The sequence below is a fragment of the Lathyrus oleraceus genome, chromosome 6 (genome assembly GCF_024323335.1).
Source record: "Lathyrus oleraceus cultivar Zhongwan6 chromosome 6, CAAS_Psat_ZW6_1.0, whole genome shotgun sequence".
NCBI classification, from domain to species: Eukaryota; Viridiplantae; Streptophyta; class Magnoliopsida; order Fabales; family Fabaceae; genus Lathyrus; species Lathyrus oleraceus.
Window position 1 is genome coordinate 415,653,378 of NC_066584.1, and position 18,462 is coordinate 415,671,839.

Sequence of the window (18,462 nt, forward strand, 5' to 3'; positions counted from 1 at the left end):
TTTTGATTACTACCTAATGCATTTATAACAAACTATTTTACCTAATACATTAATCAAAATACAATTCAGTTTTATAGTACAGACCCTTCTTTGATACCAATTAAAGGTGAGAAAAATACATAAGAATGGGGGTTGAATTGTGTATGCCAAAAATCGTTTCGCTTATGATAATGCAACTTTAGAATCTGAACAACATTCCGAGTCTGATATCAAAAATAGTAACAATAGTGGAAATAATAATAATCAAAAGTAAAATCAAGCAACACAAAAAGATTATTCTGATTTCTCTCCTCAATTGAGAGTAGTCCAGTCCCATTACCTCGATAAGAGTTTTTCACTATAATCAATATATTACACTTTGCTTAAGCACACTTGCAAGATACTTCACTTGCTCAATCAACCTAGAAAGAGACTTCTGATCTAGTAACCTTGCAACAGACTTTTGCTCAATCAACCTATAAAGAGGCCCCACTGCTCAAGTACACATACAAGAGACTTCACTACTCAAGCACACAAGCAAAAGACTTCCTCCACTTTAAACAAACAGTTTAGTAAAAAAAGATAATTACTATACTTAGATAAACAATCAAAAGTATAGTAGTTACGCAACAACTACAAACGTTATTAACCTCTTAAGATTTCTAAGATGGACAAAGATAAGAAATCTTAAGATCTTATGTAATAATAGTTACAAATAAAATCTCAGAGTTATGCTCAAGATATTGTATTGTGTTTCTATAACCTTCTTTCAAATATCCAGCTTCCTTTTGTAGAAGTAGAGAAAGAGTCGTTGGAAGGTTGAGCATAAGAGAAAACTTAGTGAAGAAGCATGCCGAGAGAGACGTTGGAGAATGTATCTGGTTAGAAGCATTGTCCAATGAATAATGGCATTGTTCATAACACCTTTCAAAGTACTAGGTATCTACCAAAAGGTAGAACAAACTAAAGAGGCCACATCACCATTCCTCTAGCTTTGCAAAACGAAACTCTAGTTGGCTCTATCCCGAAACCTAGCACTTTGACAATACTAGTCTGCTTTGGTACAGGGTACATATCAAATGCTTATCAAACTTTCAAAGTCTGAGCTGTCACCAGAGGTTGGAAAATATGACCAAAGTCTGAACCTTCAGAGGATGATGAACACATTCAGAGTTATCAGATCCTGATTAATCAGAATCAGAGTTATATTGCTTATCCACATATGCTTTCAACAAGATTAATTTAGAATGAATTATAAGTTTGTGATTCCTCACACTTGAACATATGTTAGTATACCCATATGTTCTTTAAGTACTTTGTTATCATAAAAACCCAAGGGATATGAACAATCTTGTTCCAACAGTTTTCCGTTCGATTGCGACAACAACAAATTTCCCTAAAATCGACCTACAAACAAACATTTTCTACCCAGAACTACGTAACCTTGAGTTTTCCATTGCACTTGGAAATACGTAGGAGCGAGATTCAAAGTCTTGTCAGACACCATAATGTCAAAACCTTTTTTAAACGAAAGATATTTCGTCTCGAGACGATGTAAAACAACACTTCATCCATTTATATGTGTGAGTGAGTTAAGTGACGTTTTCCCGTAAATGTTGATTTATAAATCCATTATGTTGTGATGAAAATGCCCCATTCTTTAACGATTTTGGGTAAGCAATGTTTTTCTTTCGATTGCGAAAAATATAATTTGATATAATATAAATACCACTCATATTATCTGGTATAACGATCAGTCGTAATAATTTCTCAAAGCAATAGAAATTCTAATAATTCTCCAAAGAGAATTCAATAATGGTCATTTGACCATTCAAAATAATTTCTCATACAAGAAAGATTCAAATCATTCTCCTAAGAGAATCCAAAAGTTAATACTTGTAATTTCTCAATTCAAACGAGGAGAAATTAACATAATTCTCTAAAAAGAATTTAAGAAAATACTCAAAAAAACTCAACGAGTAGAAAGAAATGGGGAGAAGTTGACACTTCGACAATTCGAAAAACACATAGTTATGAGAGTAATGAAGGAAAAATCAACAAAAGGAGTTTTTGGTGTGTTTTGGAATGAAATAGAGAATTTTCTTATATAATGAAGTGAGCTAGCTATGATATATCACCTAAATAATATGAGACTTGTTTTTGAGTTATATCCCTTAAGTTAAATCAAACTTGTTCTTGTTTACTAAAATCTTGGTAAATAGTAATATATGTAAAATGTGTTTAATTTAAGGATGTATGAGAAATTGTTGATGAATAGATGATTGTTGACGTGTGGGTGATTGATGAATACATGGTGCTATTGTGATTTAATGATGCATGTGTTTGTGATCTACCATTTTTATGTATTGCACTGCTATATTATTTGAGCGTATTTTCATCCCTGTTTGTTTTTGTGGTGTATGTGCTCCTTTGGAGTACAAACACTCATGTACAATAGTAGTCACTTGAGTTAAAGGACGACGTCAATGCCTCTTTAGCTATTTATCTTTGAGTCTTAGAGAAGTCAATTTGATATATATCATTGGGGATTGACCGTTCACTTTTTACTTGTTTTATGCCTTATTTATGTTGAAATTTTGTTGTTCGTTTTGATGTTGAGGCTTATATGCCAAACTTAATAATTTTCTGCTGAGTTTTACTGAGTATGTTATGTTGATATTTTTATGCTATGGTGAAACATGCATGACACTCTTGATCATAGAGTTTTATTTTAAATTATTTTATTAATTGTCGAGTCGGAGATTAGGGTGTTACAAAAGTGGAATCAGATCCTCATGGTGTAAGAGGATGTTGTGAATCCAACATGAATTTTGAAAAATAAAGAAATATTCATCAAACGTAATATTTTTTATGGTTAAATCTTTTTGTGGTCCTTCTAAATATCTCATATTTCACTTTTAGTTGCTCAAATTTTTTTTCTTCAAAGAATGATTCTCTGAAAAATATTCAGCTACACTTTTTCATTGGGACGTAACAATCGTCGCTAAATTGCAGGAGAGACCAAAAATATAAACAAAATTTTTAGAAAAACCATTCTTTTAAAAAAAATTGAGAGACTAAAATTAAAATATAAAATATTTAGGAGGATCACAAATATATTTAACTCTACTTTTTATTAATCAAATTTTTATTGGGACGTATTCTAATATTCACTGAGACTATTTAGTTGATGTAACATGGACATAACCTCTTCAAAGACTTTCACTAAAGGTTTTCTTATTGTTAGTAACAAAGATTATTGAACTATTTATCAAAAGGATACAATTTACCACAATGCATGCATAAAAGAATTTGCTTAAACAATACTCACATTAGAACAAGAATGAAAACTAAACTTAAAAAAATAAATGTTGAATACGTCGTTTTATCGATCAAACACGAACAAATTGTTCAAATGTTAGAAACATTTCTAATTAAGCAAATGTACTTTTAGAAGTTTTTATATGTTAATCAAATTAATTACTAGTCAAATATCATATTTTGCTACCTGAAAGTGTGAAATATATATTAACTAAACATCCAAGCACAATTCAATATCACATAAACATAAAATCAAAAGAAGTTTCATGCTACACTTGTTATGATGTAAAATTTAATAAAAAAAATATAAAATTAAAAAAATATAATTAAAATATACTAACAACGGAAAATATTTTTATACATTTAATTAATCATAAATCTTGTATATTAAGAATTTAATTTTTATTTTAACAAGATGAATTGATAATATAAAACTTTAAATTGATCATGTATATGAATTACCAGCCTAAAATATTTTTACATTAACTATGCATATGCATTAACGATATAAATTATTTTTATACTATTACCTAATAGAAATACACCGTTAAACTATATCATATCACTGACTTAAAAATTACGATTTAATTTAACAGAATATATAATTGTGATTAATTGACGATGTATTTTATACTTATGAGTGCATATCCTAGTTTTTAAATACATTTTATGTAATTTATTTATACAACACAACGCACAAAATGATCTGACTTTATTCCCATTTAATTATATTAAACAAATGTTACATCTAAATTATTCTCAAAACACATTCAATTATAATTTTTTTTTCACTTAGCTTAGTAACTGTAATTCAACATATATATATATATATATATATATATATGGAATAGTGACTACTCTTAGATCGTTGCTTGCTTTCAATTTTAGAGGTTTAAGAGTCTCTGTGTCGCCGCTACAACCGGATTCTTCACCTTCCATTCTTTTTTCTAAACCAAACACAAACACAAATGAATCGACGTGCGAATCGTTCTCTCTCCAACGCGTTCTTCACGATCACACACTCCTCACGCCAATCCCCACTACCCACTTCACCAATCCCCTTTACTCCACCGGTTCAAACCCTCTCAACCTCAAATTTCCACTCTTTTTCCAAAATCACCAACACCCATTTCTCGATTCGGCACAACCTAAGAAATTTCAGTAATGGGTCAGGCGAGTTGGATCACAACAAGGAAGTGGACGAAATCAACCTCAAATTTGCAGAAGCAAGGGAAGAGATAGAGATGGCGTTGGAGTCAAAAGAGACGGTTTATTTCAACGAAGAAGCTGAGTGTGCTCGTGCAGCCGTTAACGAAGTGTTATCGAAGTTTGAAGGATTGTTGGCGAAGTTGTCTGAGAAGGAAAGGGGGGCTTTGCAGAGGTCTATGGGTCTCAAGATTGAGCAATTGAAAGCTGAACTTTTGCAGTTGGATGAGTAAGATAAGAGTTTTATTATTATTGTTCTGACTTATGATTCTTGCTTGTTAGTTAATGGCTTGGATTGGAGAATGTAGCTTATAGATTATCAATTTATCAGGGTATTTATTTAATATGTTAGAATTTTGAATAAATGCATTGTAATGTAAAACACCTCTCGATGATTTACTTGTTGAGACTGACAATTTTCACAACTTAAGCTTTTATCCATTTAAAGGGATATTGCAGCATTTGTAATTTTGTTATTTTGGTTTGATACAATGTTGAGTTACATCATTTGGCCGAGTGAATGATTTTTGGGTAATGATTAAAGAGGTGAAGAAATTAGTTCATTGATATATTTAGAAGAAATTGTGGTCACCAAACCATGAAATATGCTTAAATAACACTTGCACCAAACAATAACAACAACAAGTCTTAGTGGGATCAGTTGCATGAATCAACTTCCACCATAATGTTCTATTAAATACCATGCTTCTATCTAAGTCATTAATCTCGAGATATTTCTTAATAATTTTTCTTATAGTTTTTCTAGGTGTTCCTCTACCTCTAGTTGTTTGACTTCTCTCTATATGATCTATTTTCTTTACCATAAAATTTTCTAGTCTTCTCTTTACATGTCAAAACCGTCGAGGTCTATTTTCCATCATCTTTTCTACTATAATAGGTGTTATTCCAACACTCTCTAATATTGTCATTTCTAATCTCATCATGTCTAATCTTACCACACATCCAACATAACATTCTCATCTCAACTACACTTAATTTATTCGTGTTGACAACACTTGCACCACATCTATTTTATAAAAGACATCAAGCTATGATCAACTAGACTAATCTCCCCTATTAAGCAAAAATAGTAGTGTTGTCAATCTGAAAATAGAGGCTTGTTCAAATTTTATTAGACTAAAGTGTTATAGCAGCTACTTAACAACACTTTGTACTAATAATAGTATTTGTACAACAGTGATTTGTTCAAGTTCCACTCTGCTATAGCCCCTATTTGACAAGACTGGAAATAGAGGGGGGAACTTCTCGTGTCCACAAAGGTAAGGGGAGGTGAGAGTAATTTCGCTAACAAATAAGGGTTGTGAGTATTTGTTTGAAAAATAGGTAAGGTTTATGTTATTTAAGCATTTGTAAGGCGGGTAAGTACAATTTGTCAATATGTTTATAATACACTAAGAATGGACAAATTGAAAGATGATAGTCTCACATTCTTTATGAGTAAACAGCTCCAATTTGCTTTCTTTATGAGTAAACAGCTCCAATTTGCTCTTAGCTGTAGGAAGATGAATGAATGAATATATATAGAACAGAATCAAACGTCTGACATTTTGTCCTATCTGAGGCATAGTTTCTCTCCAGTGCTACCCTTTTTGTGGCAATTAAGTATCATTTTTTTACCATGTCATGTTTTGTTCTACATTTAATATACACTGAATATAGTATAAAACTCATATTTAGGTGTTCTTGTTCTAACTTGCTAAGGAAGCTGCACATTTTTACCAACTGTTGTAAATATCCAAATGATTTTTGAGCCGCAAGTTTTCACGTGTGTTTTTGCTGTTATTCAGTTTGTTATACTTAACTGTGATGAATAAATTTATTGAAATTATCCAAACATTGGGAGGGAACAAATCGTGTTATGTGCAGAAGTTGTTCATTTTGGTGCTATTCTTATCAGCATAGCTTCCTGATAATTCTCTAGAATAATATTAAGTCTTGTTTATTAGTATTATAACAAAGATGGAAAAGTGTGACTATCATGGAATCTCCATCTTATTTGAGTTCCATGCAGTTTAAGTTGTTTCTAAAAGCAACTACAGCTGCTGGGAACATATAGGTTTTCATGACCAATAGAATACCTGGATGTGCCTTCATGCCCGAATGCTACTAGGAATGACTTCCTTATAAATTATTGGTTATGACTAATGGTTTATGCTTTCGAGTCCTGATGATATGAGGAAATCAAAATGTTTTTTAAGTTGTTAAAAGCTTGCTATGTATCTCATAACAAGGTTTTGTTCTACATTACTCATGTAATATTGCAAATTCCATGCAAAGCTGCTTTGCGGTTTTAGAATTCAACACCATGCCCTCAGATGGTTTAGTCGGAAATTTCCTTAAAATTAAATGTGTAGCTCCCATCTTTCTCCATTACTCTTATGTCTTGACACACGCACACACCCACTCAACCCAGAATTGGAGCATGACCTTAGTGACCCAATAATAGGCTATGTAGCACCGACATCTCCAGAAAAAGGCGCGTCGGAGTCGGACACCTACACCGACATAAGTGATTACGTTTAATTTATTCATGTTTTTAAATTATTACCGATGTCGTCGTGTCAGTGTTAGTATCGTGTTTGGGGTGTCTGTGCTTCATTACAATATCTCAAGACATCTCGAATAAGTTTTGATACCATCTTAAATTGAGTTGAACGTAATTCAACTGTAGGGGGGGCTTACCTATATGGGGATGTGGTTTTTAAGAAACATAGGATGATAAAAATAGCTCTTCCCACCTGTCAACATATTTTCAAGTTATATTTCATCAAATATGTGTCAGCGCTTCGGTCAAAACCGTTACTACTTCACATGGAAATCACCAACATTCTTTCTACTTCTGTCTTTTGGTTTAGCCCCATTGGATCAGTTGTTTTGTGTTGTCTTGCATGACAATTTGACACTAATGTATAAATAGCACTTACAAATTACTATGAGATGTCTATTCATAGTTGTTTCCCTATTTTAACTCGACGAGTGCCGAGTGCGCACCCTCTGAGAGCACGAGTGTTAGACTATTTTTTACTATGCAAACATTTTGGTACAAATATTTAAGTTGCTGCTAAAGTTTTGTTATCAAAATTGTTAGAATACAATTCAAACCATGGACTTGCATGGCAAAAGTTGCATCAGTTGAATGCCCTACCCACAACACGTGAGACTTCATGTGAAGGGTCCTCCACAGTGATCTCCACATGTGATCTGTGATGAAAATCCTCATTCAAAGAAGGATAGTGTTATATTCTATGATTGAGAGATGCTAACATGTGAATAAGCTTATCAGTAGCTGTAGTCTTTTGAAATTTAAAGGCCCATATTCATTGTTTTCCATGGATAAAGAAATTAAAAAAGAATACAAAATGTTTTTTATTGACTACATTTGCTAGGTAACAAACAAAAGACAAGGAGAATCGATAGAGCAAACTGATGAACATGACAATTATACTTTTTGAAAAAACCTGTCTGCAAAATCAAAGTGCTGGTATAGGAACAAATCTAGTGTCTGCTAAGACATAGGGAAGAAGGAGGGGTAGTAGCATGGCTTGTTTGTTTTTGTCTCCTTGAATGATGCATCACTTTTCACGTATTTCTTGCCTTTACCAGAAAGGGGGCCATTGTTGATTGTCCTCACACATGTTTTATTTAACATGCTATAAGTGTCAAGTATCTATCAACTTTATTGATGGTTAATTTTTTCAATGAATTTGACTTTATCATATTTAATGAGATCTCCCTTCTCAATTATATATTTTTTCTTCTAGGAGACTCAAAGCTAAGACCTTATTTATGGAATTTGAGTACAACTATTCTTAGAAGCAGAATAACGTAGGAACTACATCACATAGTAATGCAAGCAATATTGACTTTAACTAGTTGCCAAAATATCAGATTTTAAGGATGAAATTCGTAATATTTCACTTATTAATTTTAGAGGTGAAATTATATAATGTGTAATATTTCACTTTATATCAGTTTAGAGTACAACTGATATATTTGTGTCAAGTCAACTAATATACACTGATATAATGTGTCAACTGATATAATGTGTTTTGTTATTCAATCGAAATTGTAAACCATTTGAACTTATATAAATCATTAAAATTGATACTAACTTATATAGACTATTCAATTTGTATAAATTATCTGATACACTAGTGTCATTCAAACTGATAACCACTAATACAAACATTAACTGGTTCAAATACAAGCTAATATAAACATATGCAACCTAACATAAAATGATTAATAGGTAATATTACATGTTATTAGAACATCCTAAATACCAAAATAGAGAAAACAATACAAAACATAATCTTCCAAAAGAATTTCTAGTTCACCATCTTTGTCATTTGAATTTGAAGTTCCCTCAACTCTTGCTTTTGTTCCTCATTTGTAACCTTAAGATTTTCAATCTCTATTTTTGTTGCATCAATTTCTTCTACTAACTTCTCCAACCTACATTTTTGCTTCATCATAAATTGATCATTCTCATCTATCACATCCTCATAGAACCAATCAAAAAAGCCACGCCCAAATTGCATAGAATCCTGTGTAAATTAAGCAAATGGTTAATATCAGTTAACATTGCGAAGAACAAAAATTTCAAGATATTTCTTACCTTAAAATATGGACAATCCCAAAATTGTTTTTCAAAATTCGTAACAGTTGATGCCCTGCGAAGAATAGCCATGTCTCCCCAACGACAAATGAGTTTCCATTGTAGGTTGGAGCTTATCTATACATTGGAATCAAAACTTTCAAATCTCTTCTATTTCAATAGGTTTGAACAATGCCCAAAATTCATGGTTGATGGAACCTTCGATTTCGATGAACAATTTTAGATGAGAATCAACCAATTTGTAATCCCTAATTTGATTTGAGATGAAAACGAACCTGAAGGAGAGGAAGCTAAGGGTGGAAACGAAGAAGATGGATGTTAATTGCCAACTCAGCTGCCACGAGCATATGAATAAACGTCATTTGAGCAAAATAGACGGAAATAACTTCTGTGGCACTTTGAAGAATTAAAAGATCAAATTGGTCTCTTTAAAAATTAAGGGATCGAAATAGACGCATATATAAAATTAATAGACGAAAAAGAGTATTTGACCTATACAATAAACATATTATTTTTTTAAATTTAGACTAATGTTAACAACTCATTATCACATATTGTAACAGACTCTTTTTTATTGGCCTCACTAAATTATGTGAATTTCATAGAAACTCATGGGTTATAGAATATTTTCCCAAAGATCCTCTTAAATTCATTAATTTCATATTAAACATATCATTTAAAATATGCACACCTAATAAATTAGACTCTTTTTTTATTTATAAAAATAACCATATTTTTCAAATTATATATTAAAAAAATCATATTTTCAATTTATTTACCAAACTAACCAAGTTTCTGACACAGGACAACAGGAGTAGCCACAAGGATTAGCGTATGCATTGGATTTTTACACAAAGACGTCATGCAGATCATGCCATTGCAAGTGGCACATGCATGCATCCACTAGGAGCATGTGCCCTTGCATGTGGCTACTTTTTTAAATAAATTTTTTAATAGTCATAATTAAAAAAAGTTGAAATTAAAAATAATTCATAATATTATATTTTAAAATTCAAATACACAACAATTGAATAGAAAATCAATGACCCGTCCGATCGAAACGTCCCCCTGTTCCACATCCCGGTGCATTAGCCTGCCTTCGAGGTCTCCCACGATTTCCCTGAGGTGTTTGGGGTCTTTGAGTGTTGGCCTGAGAAAAAAAGGTGGTTGGTGTGAGAGTCCTAGGGTATTTGACATATTTGCCATTAGTTCTCCCTAATAGCCGAGGGGTTGCCACCAACTGCGCTGCCATAATTGAGTTAGGTGCTCATGTTGTCGTAGTTGGGTCATTGTGGTTAGGTTATGTGTGGACAATATGGTTGATTTAATTGGTACATTTAATCATTTTAGAAACGAATGAATGGTTCTTATGGTGTAAGAAAGTCATACAATGGTTGGATATTTTGGCGATGTGATGTTTAGGTGTTCATTAGTGGGGGGCTATGGTGGGGTAGGGTGGAATCGTATAAATCATCGGGGCTATAGTAATATGTGGTGGCAACATTATGTTGTTGGTGGTATGGGTCATGCTCTTTGTATTGTGTTTGGGTGTGTGACATGAGTTAGTTGCGGGGTTGAATGTTTGGTGATTGGGTGTATATGGTGTGGTGACGTTGTGAGGGTGGTTGTTGAGTTTGGATGGGTTGACATTGTTCTTGGATTTTGTAATGGTGTGGGGTTGGTTGTTGAGCGGTGGTTTGTTGTTGGGCGTATGACGAAGCTCGTTGACGTGGATCGATCAAATACCTCGGCTTAGACACAAACTGTGTCGTTGTAACCGACCTAAACTAATTCATATAATGTTGAGTTGGTCTAACACCTTGTATGATAGGTTCATTTAAAATGTGTCGACGTCTATTCTTCCAATGATGACACATATCTTTAGCAAAGTCTTTCCAATCGGAATAACCACATTGGGTATCGACTCTTTATTGATGCCACTATCCCAAACATGTCGGAGGCTCTGGAATTTGTTGTTGCATGTCGAACTGCAGTTTCACACGATTACTTTGGTGTATCTCCATAATAGTGAACCGGATGATTGGTGTTTTTGATGTCCAAACTGCAGCATCATCAAGGTTAACCTCATGGTTGAGACCCATATACGGCCTCTAGATAAACTGTATAAAAAAATACATGATTAGAAGATTTGTAATCTGTTAATTTTTTAAAACCAAAATTAGAGTTGTTTAGTTGTAATACATCGTATGGTTCAATGTGGTCTAAAAGATTGTGATAGACTACTGTAGCGTGTTTGGGACATCGGTTGTAGTTCATCCCCATAACTAACCACCTAAAACGAAAAGATTGAAAATATATTAGTTACAGTTAATTGTAGTATAAAGCCTAACAAATTCGAAGATTTAAGATAAACGTACTTTGTTGCAAAGAGGAATGTGAATGACTTCTCGTTGATTGGGGCGAGTGACGACATTCTCGACCAACCCCATGCTTGTAATAAAAAGGCGCAAGAATAAAATGTAAAAGTATTCTTTTTTACATTTTTACACAATGAACTATATAGACGGGACAAAATATCTAGAACCGGACTATATGTTCCTACTTTATTTATGTTTCGTAACAATGACAAATACATAATATTTACCGTATTACCAGTACTTTCAGGAAACAAAAAAATATCAGATAGAAACATAATATAGCACCGAGATTTAATTATCTTTTCATACTCAGTCGATTCTTCACTTAATGTTATACTTGAATAGTATTGTTTAAGATACTTTAAATTAATACCTTGACCCCTAGGTTGACCCGAAGTTTATCACGTAGTTGTGTCTTCACACAAAATGGCACCCACCAATTCTTCGCATATAGAGTTATCTTGGTTAACTCTACCATTAACAATCTTACCATCGAGAGGTACACCCAACAAAATGTGCACGTCCTCTAGTGTGACGATATACTCACCGAATGGAAGGTGAAGTATATGAGTCTCGGGTCTCCATCTTTCTACCAAAACAAGGATAAATTTGTAATCAATAGAGTATGAGACTATGTTGAGTACATTACCAAAATCACATGCTCATAAGTATGGCTCTATCAATGGGTCCTATGGTACATATTCATGTACACGACATCATAATCTGTTTGGGTCCTAACAAAAGATAATTAAGGAAATAAGTAAACAAAGTAATAAACTATAGTATTAAGGAAATTAAATAAGTTATAGTATTAGGAAATGGTAACTTACAAACTCCGCAATATTGTCGGTAGTTCATCGATGTTCATCACCCATCATTAGTAGAAACATTTTTTAAATGCTTTTGAGTATTTGTTGCTGATAAAGTGGGTAGGTTAAGCGTATGTTGCAGACAAGGTGGATAGATTGAGTGTGTTTGATGGAAATACTGAGAAACACAAAAATATTTATAGATGGGAGATAACATTCACATGATGCTTTTTTGCATGTGATGTCCAATGCATTCGCCATTAGGTATGACGCATAAGATGTTTTTTTTAAGTATGCGCCTGTCAAAATGGCGCCTTCTAGGGAAGAGAATCATGTCAGGGAATCGTGGCAGAGATTCCTTGCATGCAGTGTTATAGGGTCATGCATGCAAGATTTGTGGTAGTATGAATAATGGACTCATGCATGCAAAGGTACAAGCCAATGCAAATGGCGCATGAGTTAAAACAAAAAAGCATGCACCATACCCTACAACGCATACGTTGCTTTTTGAAAAACCAACCCCATCCCTATTTAAGTGCATGCTGATACAACTAAGAAATAGCTCACACTCTATTGTCATAACCAATACACTAAAATACATTGCATTTTACATAAATGGCTCAATCACCACAATACATGGTCAATGCTCACATCAATGGTGATATATTTGAATGTGAGTTATTCGGTTTTGATTATCATAATACAAAAGTTACCCGGTTTACAGTAAATAGACGATCAAAATTTTCACATTTGAAACAGAGAATAGAAACAAAGTTGCAGTGTATTCCGATGGCACAAATCATCTACAAAAATCCAGTGTTTTTTTTCCAGACAGCCAAGTTAAGTTTTATCAGCTAAAGATCCGAGATGATGAAGATGTTCATAATACGTTTCTCAGTCATGAACATTCCGGGTTCAACGATATTGAGTTATATATTATACAACAAAAAAATCAGTTGTCTCAGTTCATTGATCGGTCACAAGTGTTTTGTGAAACTGATGACGATGAAAAAACTGAAGTCGGTGCTATGGACGAGGAAGAAAAAGAAGATGATATAAGCAAGAGTCATTACCAGCTAGTCATGTTTATTGTCCACCTCAACACATGACAAGCTTGAACTTGGGTGAAGATGAACCATCATCAGATATATTTCACAATCTATATATGCAAACTCAAGGATCATTAAAAGAGGGAGACATATTTTGCACAAAAGAAGACTGTGTCAGAAAAAAAGGCATCACATGGAATTATCAGCTGATTATAGGGTTGATCAAACTAATGTGATGATGTACAAGATCTTTGTCGTAACGAGTTATGTTTGTTCCGGTTGACAATATCTTACCGGAAGAGGAGTGATTCTTAGTAGATAGGTTCCATGGGTCCATATCACACTTGCATAATCACCAACCTGATGCGTGATCATCACAAACTCAACTCCTAGTTAATATGCGATGAAATTTTGTCCGTCATTAGGGACAATTCGTCGTTGAAGGTGAGTACAATAATCTTGCATATTGTTACGCGACACAATTATACTCCCTCATACATGAAGGCTTGGATAGCTAGGACTAAGGCGGTTGAAACAATGTTCGAAAATTGGAAGGAGTCGTACAAAGAACTTCCAAAATACTTGATGGAACTTAAGCATTATGCTCTAGGGACTGTTGTCATTTGGAAACCTTTCCGGTTAATACCCCATACGAGACTTGTGTTAGTGGAAATGACATATTCCACCGACTCTTCTGGGTGTATGAACCATGCATTAAAGATTTTGCTTTCTATAAACCTATTATACAAATTGATGGAACATGGTTGAACGGGAAATATAAAGGAACACAACTCATGGCAGTGACACAAGATGGCAACATCAATATTTTTTCAATCGCATTCGCTCTAGTCGAAGGGGAGACTGTTGGTGGATGAATTTTATTCCTAAAAAGTCTCTGATTACACGTTGCTCATCATCCTAACTTATGTTTGATTTCAGACAGACATCCATCAATTGAGAGTGCCTATAAAAATCTTGATAACAGCTGACAGGATCCTACTTCAACGCATGTCTACTGCATTAGACACATCGCTTAAAATTTCATGAGGGAGATCAAAGACAAGAAGTTACGGAAGAAGGTTGTGAACGCAGGGTATGCATTAACAAAACCTTCCTTCAAACACTACCACGAAGACATCAGATTGAAAAATGCAGATGCAGTAAGGTGGATCGACAATATCCCATTAGAGAAATGGAGAAGGGCATACAACAATGGTCAAAGATGGGGCCACATGAAAACAAATATCGTGGAATAAATAAACTTTGTCTTAAAAGGAATCTGAAACCTACCAATAACCGCTTTGTTCAAAGCAGCCTATTTTAGGCTAGGGTCACTATTTGAGATTAGGCGTTCAAAATGGAGTTCAATGTTATAATCGAGGCAGTTGTTTAGTGATGCTTCAATGAAATTCATTAAGGAGGAATCTGCCAAAGTTATCACACATGTGGTCACAGTGTTTGACCATAATAAAGGTTGGTTCAGCATTGTTGACTTAATGGATCACAATGAAGGGAGGTCGAGGGGATACTACCGAGTGAAACTAGATATATGTTGATGCGAATATGAAAAGTTCCAAACCTTTCATATGCCTTGCTCCCATGTCATAGTGACATGTTCAAAGGCTCGACATGTCCCTTCCAACTTACTATCCGCCGTTTACAAAGTCATAAACCTATGCAATGTTTATAACAATAACTTTTAGGTGGTAGCAAAAGAGGATTATTGACCTGCATATCAAGGGGATATAGTCTGGCACAATGAAAAAATGTGAAGAAAGAAAAAGGGTCGCCCTAACAGCACGCGTATTCGAACCAAAATGGATACAGCGAACAAAATGGTGAGATTATGTAGTTCATGTCGTCAGTCCGGACACAATCGTACAAACTGTCCCAATGTTGGACCAAGCACAACAACATAATTTTAAATGTAAAAGTTTTGCTTTATATTAAAAACAACTTTCATTTCATAAATATCATAACATTCGGTTACAATAATTTAAAAAGAACAACTAAACAATAATTTAAACAACAATTAAACAATAAAACAAACAAATACAATAACTAAACAACATAACTATGCGATTACAACCATCATAACAATTTCATCAAAATCGTGCATCATAATGCAAACATCTATGTCAGTTTTAACATTGTCCCATAAATGACTTTCTCCATTATCGTTGAACACGGTAACAAGCCTTTGAATTCTTCTGATATTTTCATCCTCTACAATGTCTCTATCTAACCAATTGATCAAGTTCTTGTTAAGATGCTCGAACGCCTATATATTCTAGAGTCGGTTCTTCATCGGAGGTTTTACTGCCAAATAAATTAAATTGACATTTCTCTTGTGAATATAAGAACACACATGTGCATACATTTTGAAGAAAAATAGAAGGATATTAAAGAAAAATGGAAGGAGATAGTAAGAAGATGTGTGAAAAATGATGGGAGGGGATGTTGTATTTATAGAGTTTGCAAATAAAGGAGTAGCCATATGCATTGTCGCATGCACCTAGTGGATGCATGCATGCGCCGCATGCAGTGGCGACAGGTACATGCATGCGCCATGATGAATGACACCAATGTGCAACTAATGAGAGCATGCACCAACAGGGTTAACGCCTCCTCTTGTCGTCCAACTGAAACATTGTTAGTTTGGTAAATAAATTAAAATCGTGCTTATTTTGATGTATAATTTAAAAAAGGTGGTTATTTTAAATAAAAAACAATAAATTGATTACTCATATAAATTTATAATACAAAATAATATGTTAAGACTAAACTATCATTGTATTTTATTTATCATTTGGGCACAATATAGTTGGAACTACTTACTTATCTTATATTACACCCTCCGATTTAAATTGATAAAAAATTATTTCAAAATAAATATTATTCTCATTTTTTAGAAATTATTTGCAATTTTTCCAACTGTATTCTTTAATTATTACTCTATACACTACTTTTAACACATTAATAAGTCTAATTTAGTAAAAATGCAATATCTTATGATAATATATTGCATTTCTTAATCTGTGCATAAAAACTTTACATGATAGTCATTTTGAATCAGATGAAATAATTATTATAAAATTCTTTTCAATATTTATTTATCTTTTTGACTCGTGAGCTTGAGATTGTAAGCATTGACTTCTCCTTAACAGTAGATTTTATGTTTCAACTCAATCACGTAGTGTTAAATTTTTTTGAGAGAAAACTTTATAGTTTATTATAGTCTTCGTCAATTTGATGGGTTGATCTTAGGAGTTATGCGCGGAAGATTTCTGATTTCTATCCAAAATTTTTTTTTATCTTTTAATATTAAATTATTTATAACTTAAATATATCTATTCTTAATATTAAATATATCTATTTAAACAAAAAGTGATTTACCAATAGCAATATATTAATTATGCCTATTATTTAAATCACAAACTTTTTTTAATTTATAAATAAATTGTTAAAGAATTCTATAAATAAGGACGGGGAAGTAATATAAAAGGGTAAATTTGAAAAATTAATAAATGTTGTTATGATATTATAAAATGACAAATAATTTGAAGTTGATAGATATTAAAAATAAAACACATCGAACGAGATGAAGAGAGTAATTTAATTATTAATAGGGATTTGATTTAGCAGAATGAGATAGATTTTTGCAATATGACGAGCAAATATTCCAATTCCTAACCGAAAAATATACTTACATTTAGATTCCGCGATGTTGGAAATTCACCAAAACCTATGGAGAATTTCAATCAATCTTGATTAACAAGATTGTTATCATCCACACAATGACAATTAAAGAAAAGAACAATGGAGGAAGAAAGAAAGAACGTGGGAGAAGAAGGGTATTTTCTGCAAAGTTTCTCTTTGCCCACAACCTGTGGAAAACTTCTTATTCACTTTGCAACTGCAAAATTCTATGAATACAATGTTATGAATACAACATTCACTTCATTACAAGAATAAGGGTTACTCCCTCTATTTATAGATTTTGGTTATCTTTCACGCCAAGTCAAAGCCCAAAACTATAAAAGCCCAAAATAGTTAACACTATTAAAAATAGGCCAAAGTCGAAATCATGTGTGAAGTAGCATGCTTCGATACTTCGACACACTATTACAACTCGACACACTAGGTGGTTCGACACTTCATTGCTTATGTCGAGAAACCTGCTTCGACACAAGAAATTACAATTTAACACACCACCTAATTCATTGTGTCTAAGCTATCTACATTCATCATAGCTCTTAGTATTTTGAACAGTTCAACCTGCACTCCCTTCATCATGATTTTTGCAATCTGATTCTCAGTTCTGCAGTGTTCCATATTCATCTTCCCATCTGCTACCTGCTCTCGAAGATAATGGAACCTTATTTCGATGTGCTTGCTTCGACCATGTGCTATCGGATTCTTCGCCAGATTGATAGATGACATGTTGTCGATCTTCATGGTAATTGCTCAATGACTCTTCGTTGTTATCTCTTCGACCATATTCACCATCCACGTTGCTTGACACACACAAAAAGAAGCATCTATGTATTATGCTTCTCACGACGATAATGCCACTACTGGCTCCTTTTTCGAACTCCAAGCAACTGGTGAACCACCTAGCATAAACACATAGCCAGATGTGGATTTTCGATCTTCAACATCACTACACCAACTTGAGTCGATGTATCCCACTAGTTTTAATTATTTTCCTTCATCAACTGCAAGAAACAAAATGCCAGAGTCGAGAGTTCCTTTCAAATACCTAAGTATCCTCTTCGTTGCTGCTAGATATGATACCTTTTGCTTCTGCATGAATCTACTCACCATACCTACATTATATGCTAAGTCAGGCCTTGTGTGACAAAGGTATCGTAGTGACCCAATAAGTCTTCTATATTGGGTTGCATCGACATCATCTTCATTTGAATCTTTCGACAGTTATAATTTCGGCTCAGTTGGAGTCGAAGTTGGGTTGCAATCTTGCATCTCAAACCTCTTGAGTATTTCGCCTGCATGCCTTCTTTGATGCATCATCAAACCTCTACCACTCTCGTAGAATTCGATGCCAAGGAAATATGAAA

General features: G+C 33.4%; 1 protein-coding gene across 1 annotated transcript; it reads left to right on the forward strand.

Annotated features, from left to right (window-relative positions):
- Window positions 1-4,148: 4,148 nt before the first annotated feature.
- Window positions 4,149-5,013, forward strand: LOC127091993 (embryogenesis-like protein). Its single transcript, XM_051030756.1, has one exon. The coding sequence runs from the start codon at window positions 4,269-4,271 to the stop codon at window positions 4,737-4,739; it is 471 nt and encodes a 156-aa protein (XP_050886713.1). The 5' UTR covers window positions 4,149-4,268; the 3' UTR covers window positions 4,740-5,013.
- Window positions 5,014-18,462: the final 13,449 nt, after the last annotated feature.

Coding starts and splice junctions, on each gene's coding strand:
- LOC127091993 (XM_051030756.1), top strand. CDS start 4,269: ATGAATCGACGTGCGAATCGTTCTCTCTCCAACGCGTTCTTCACGATC.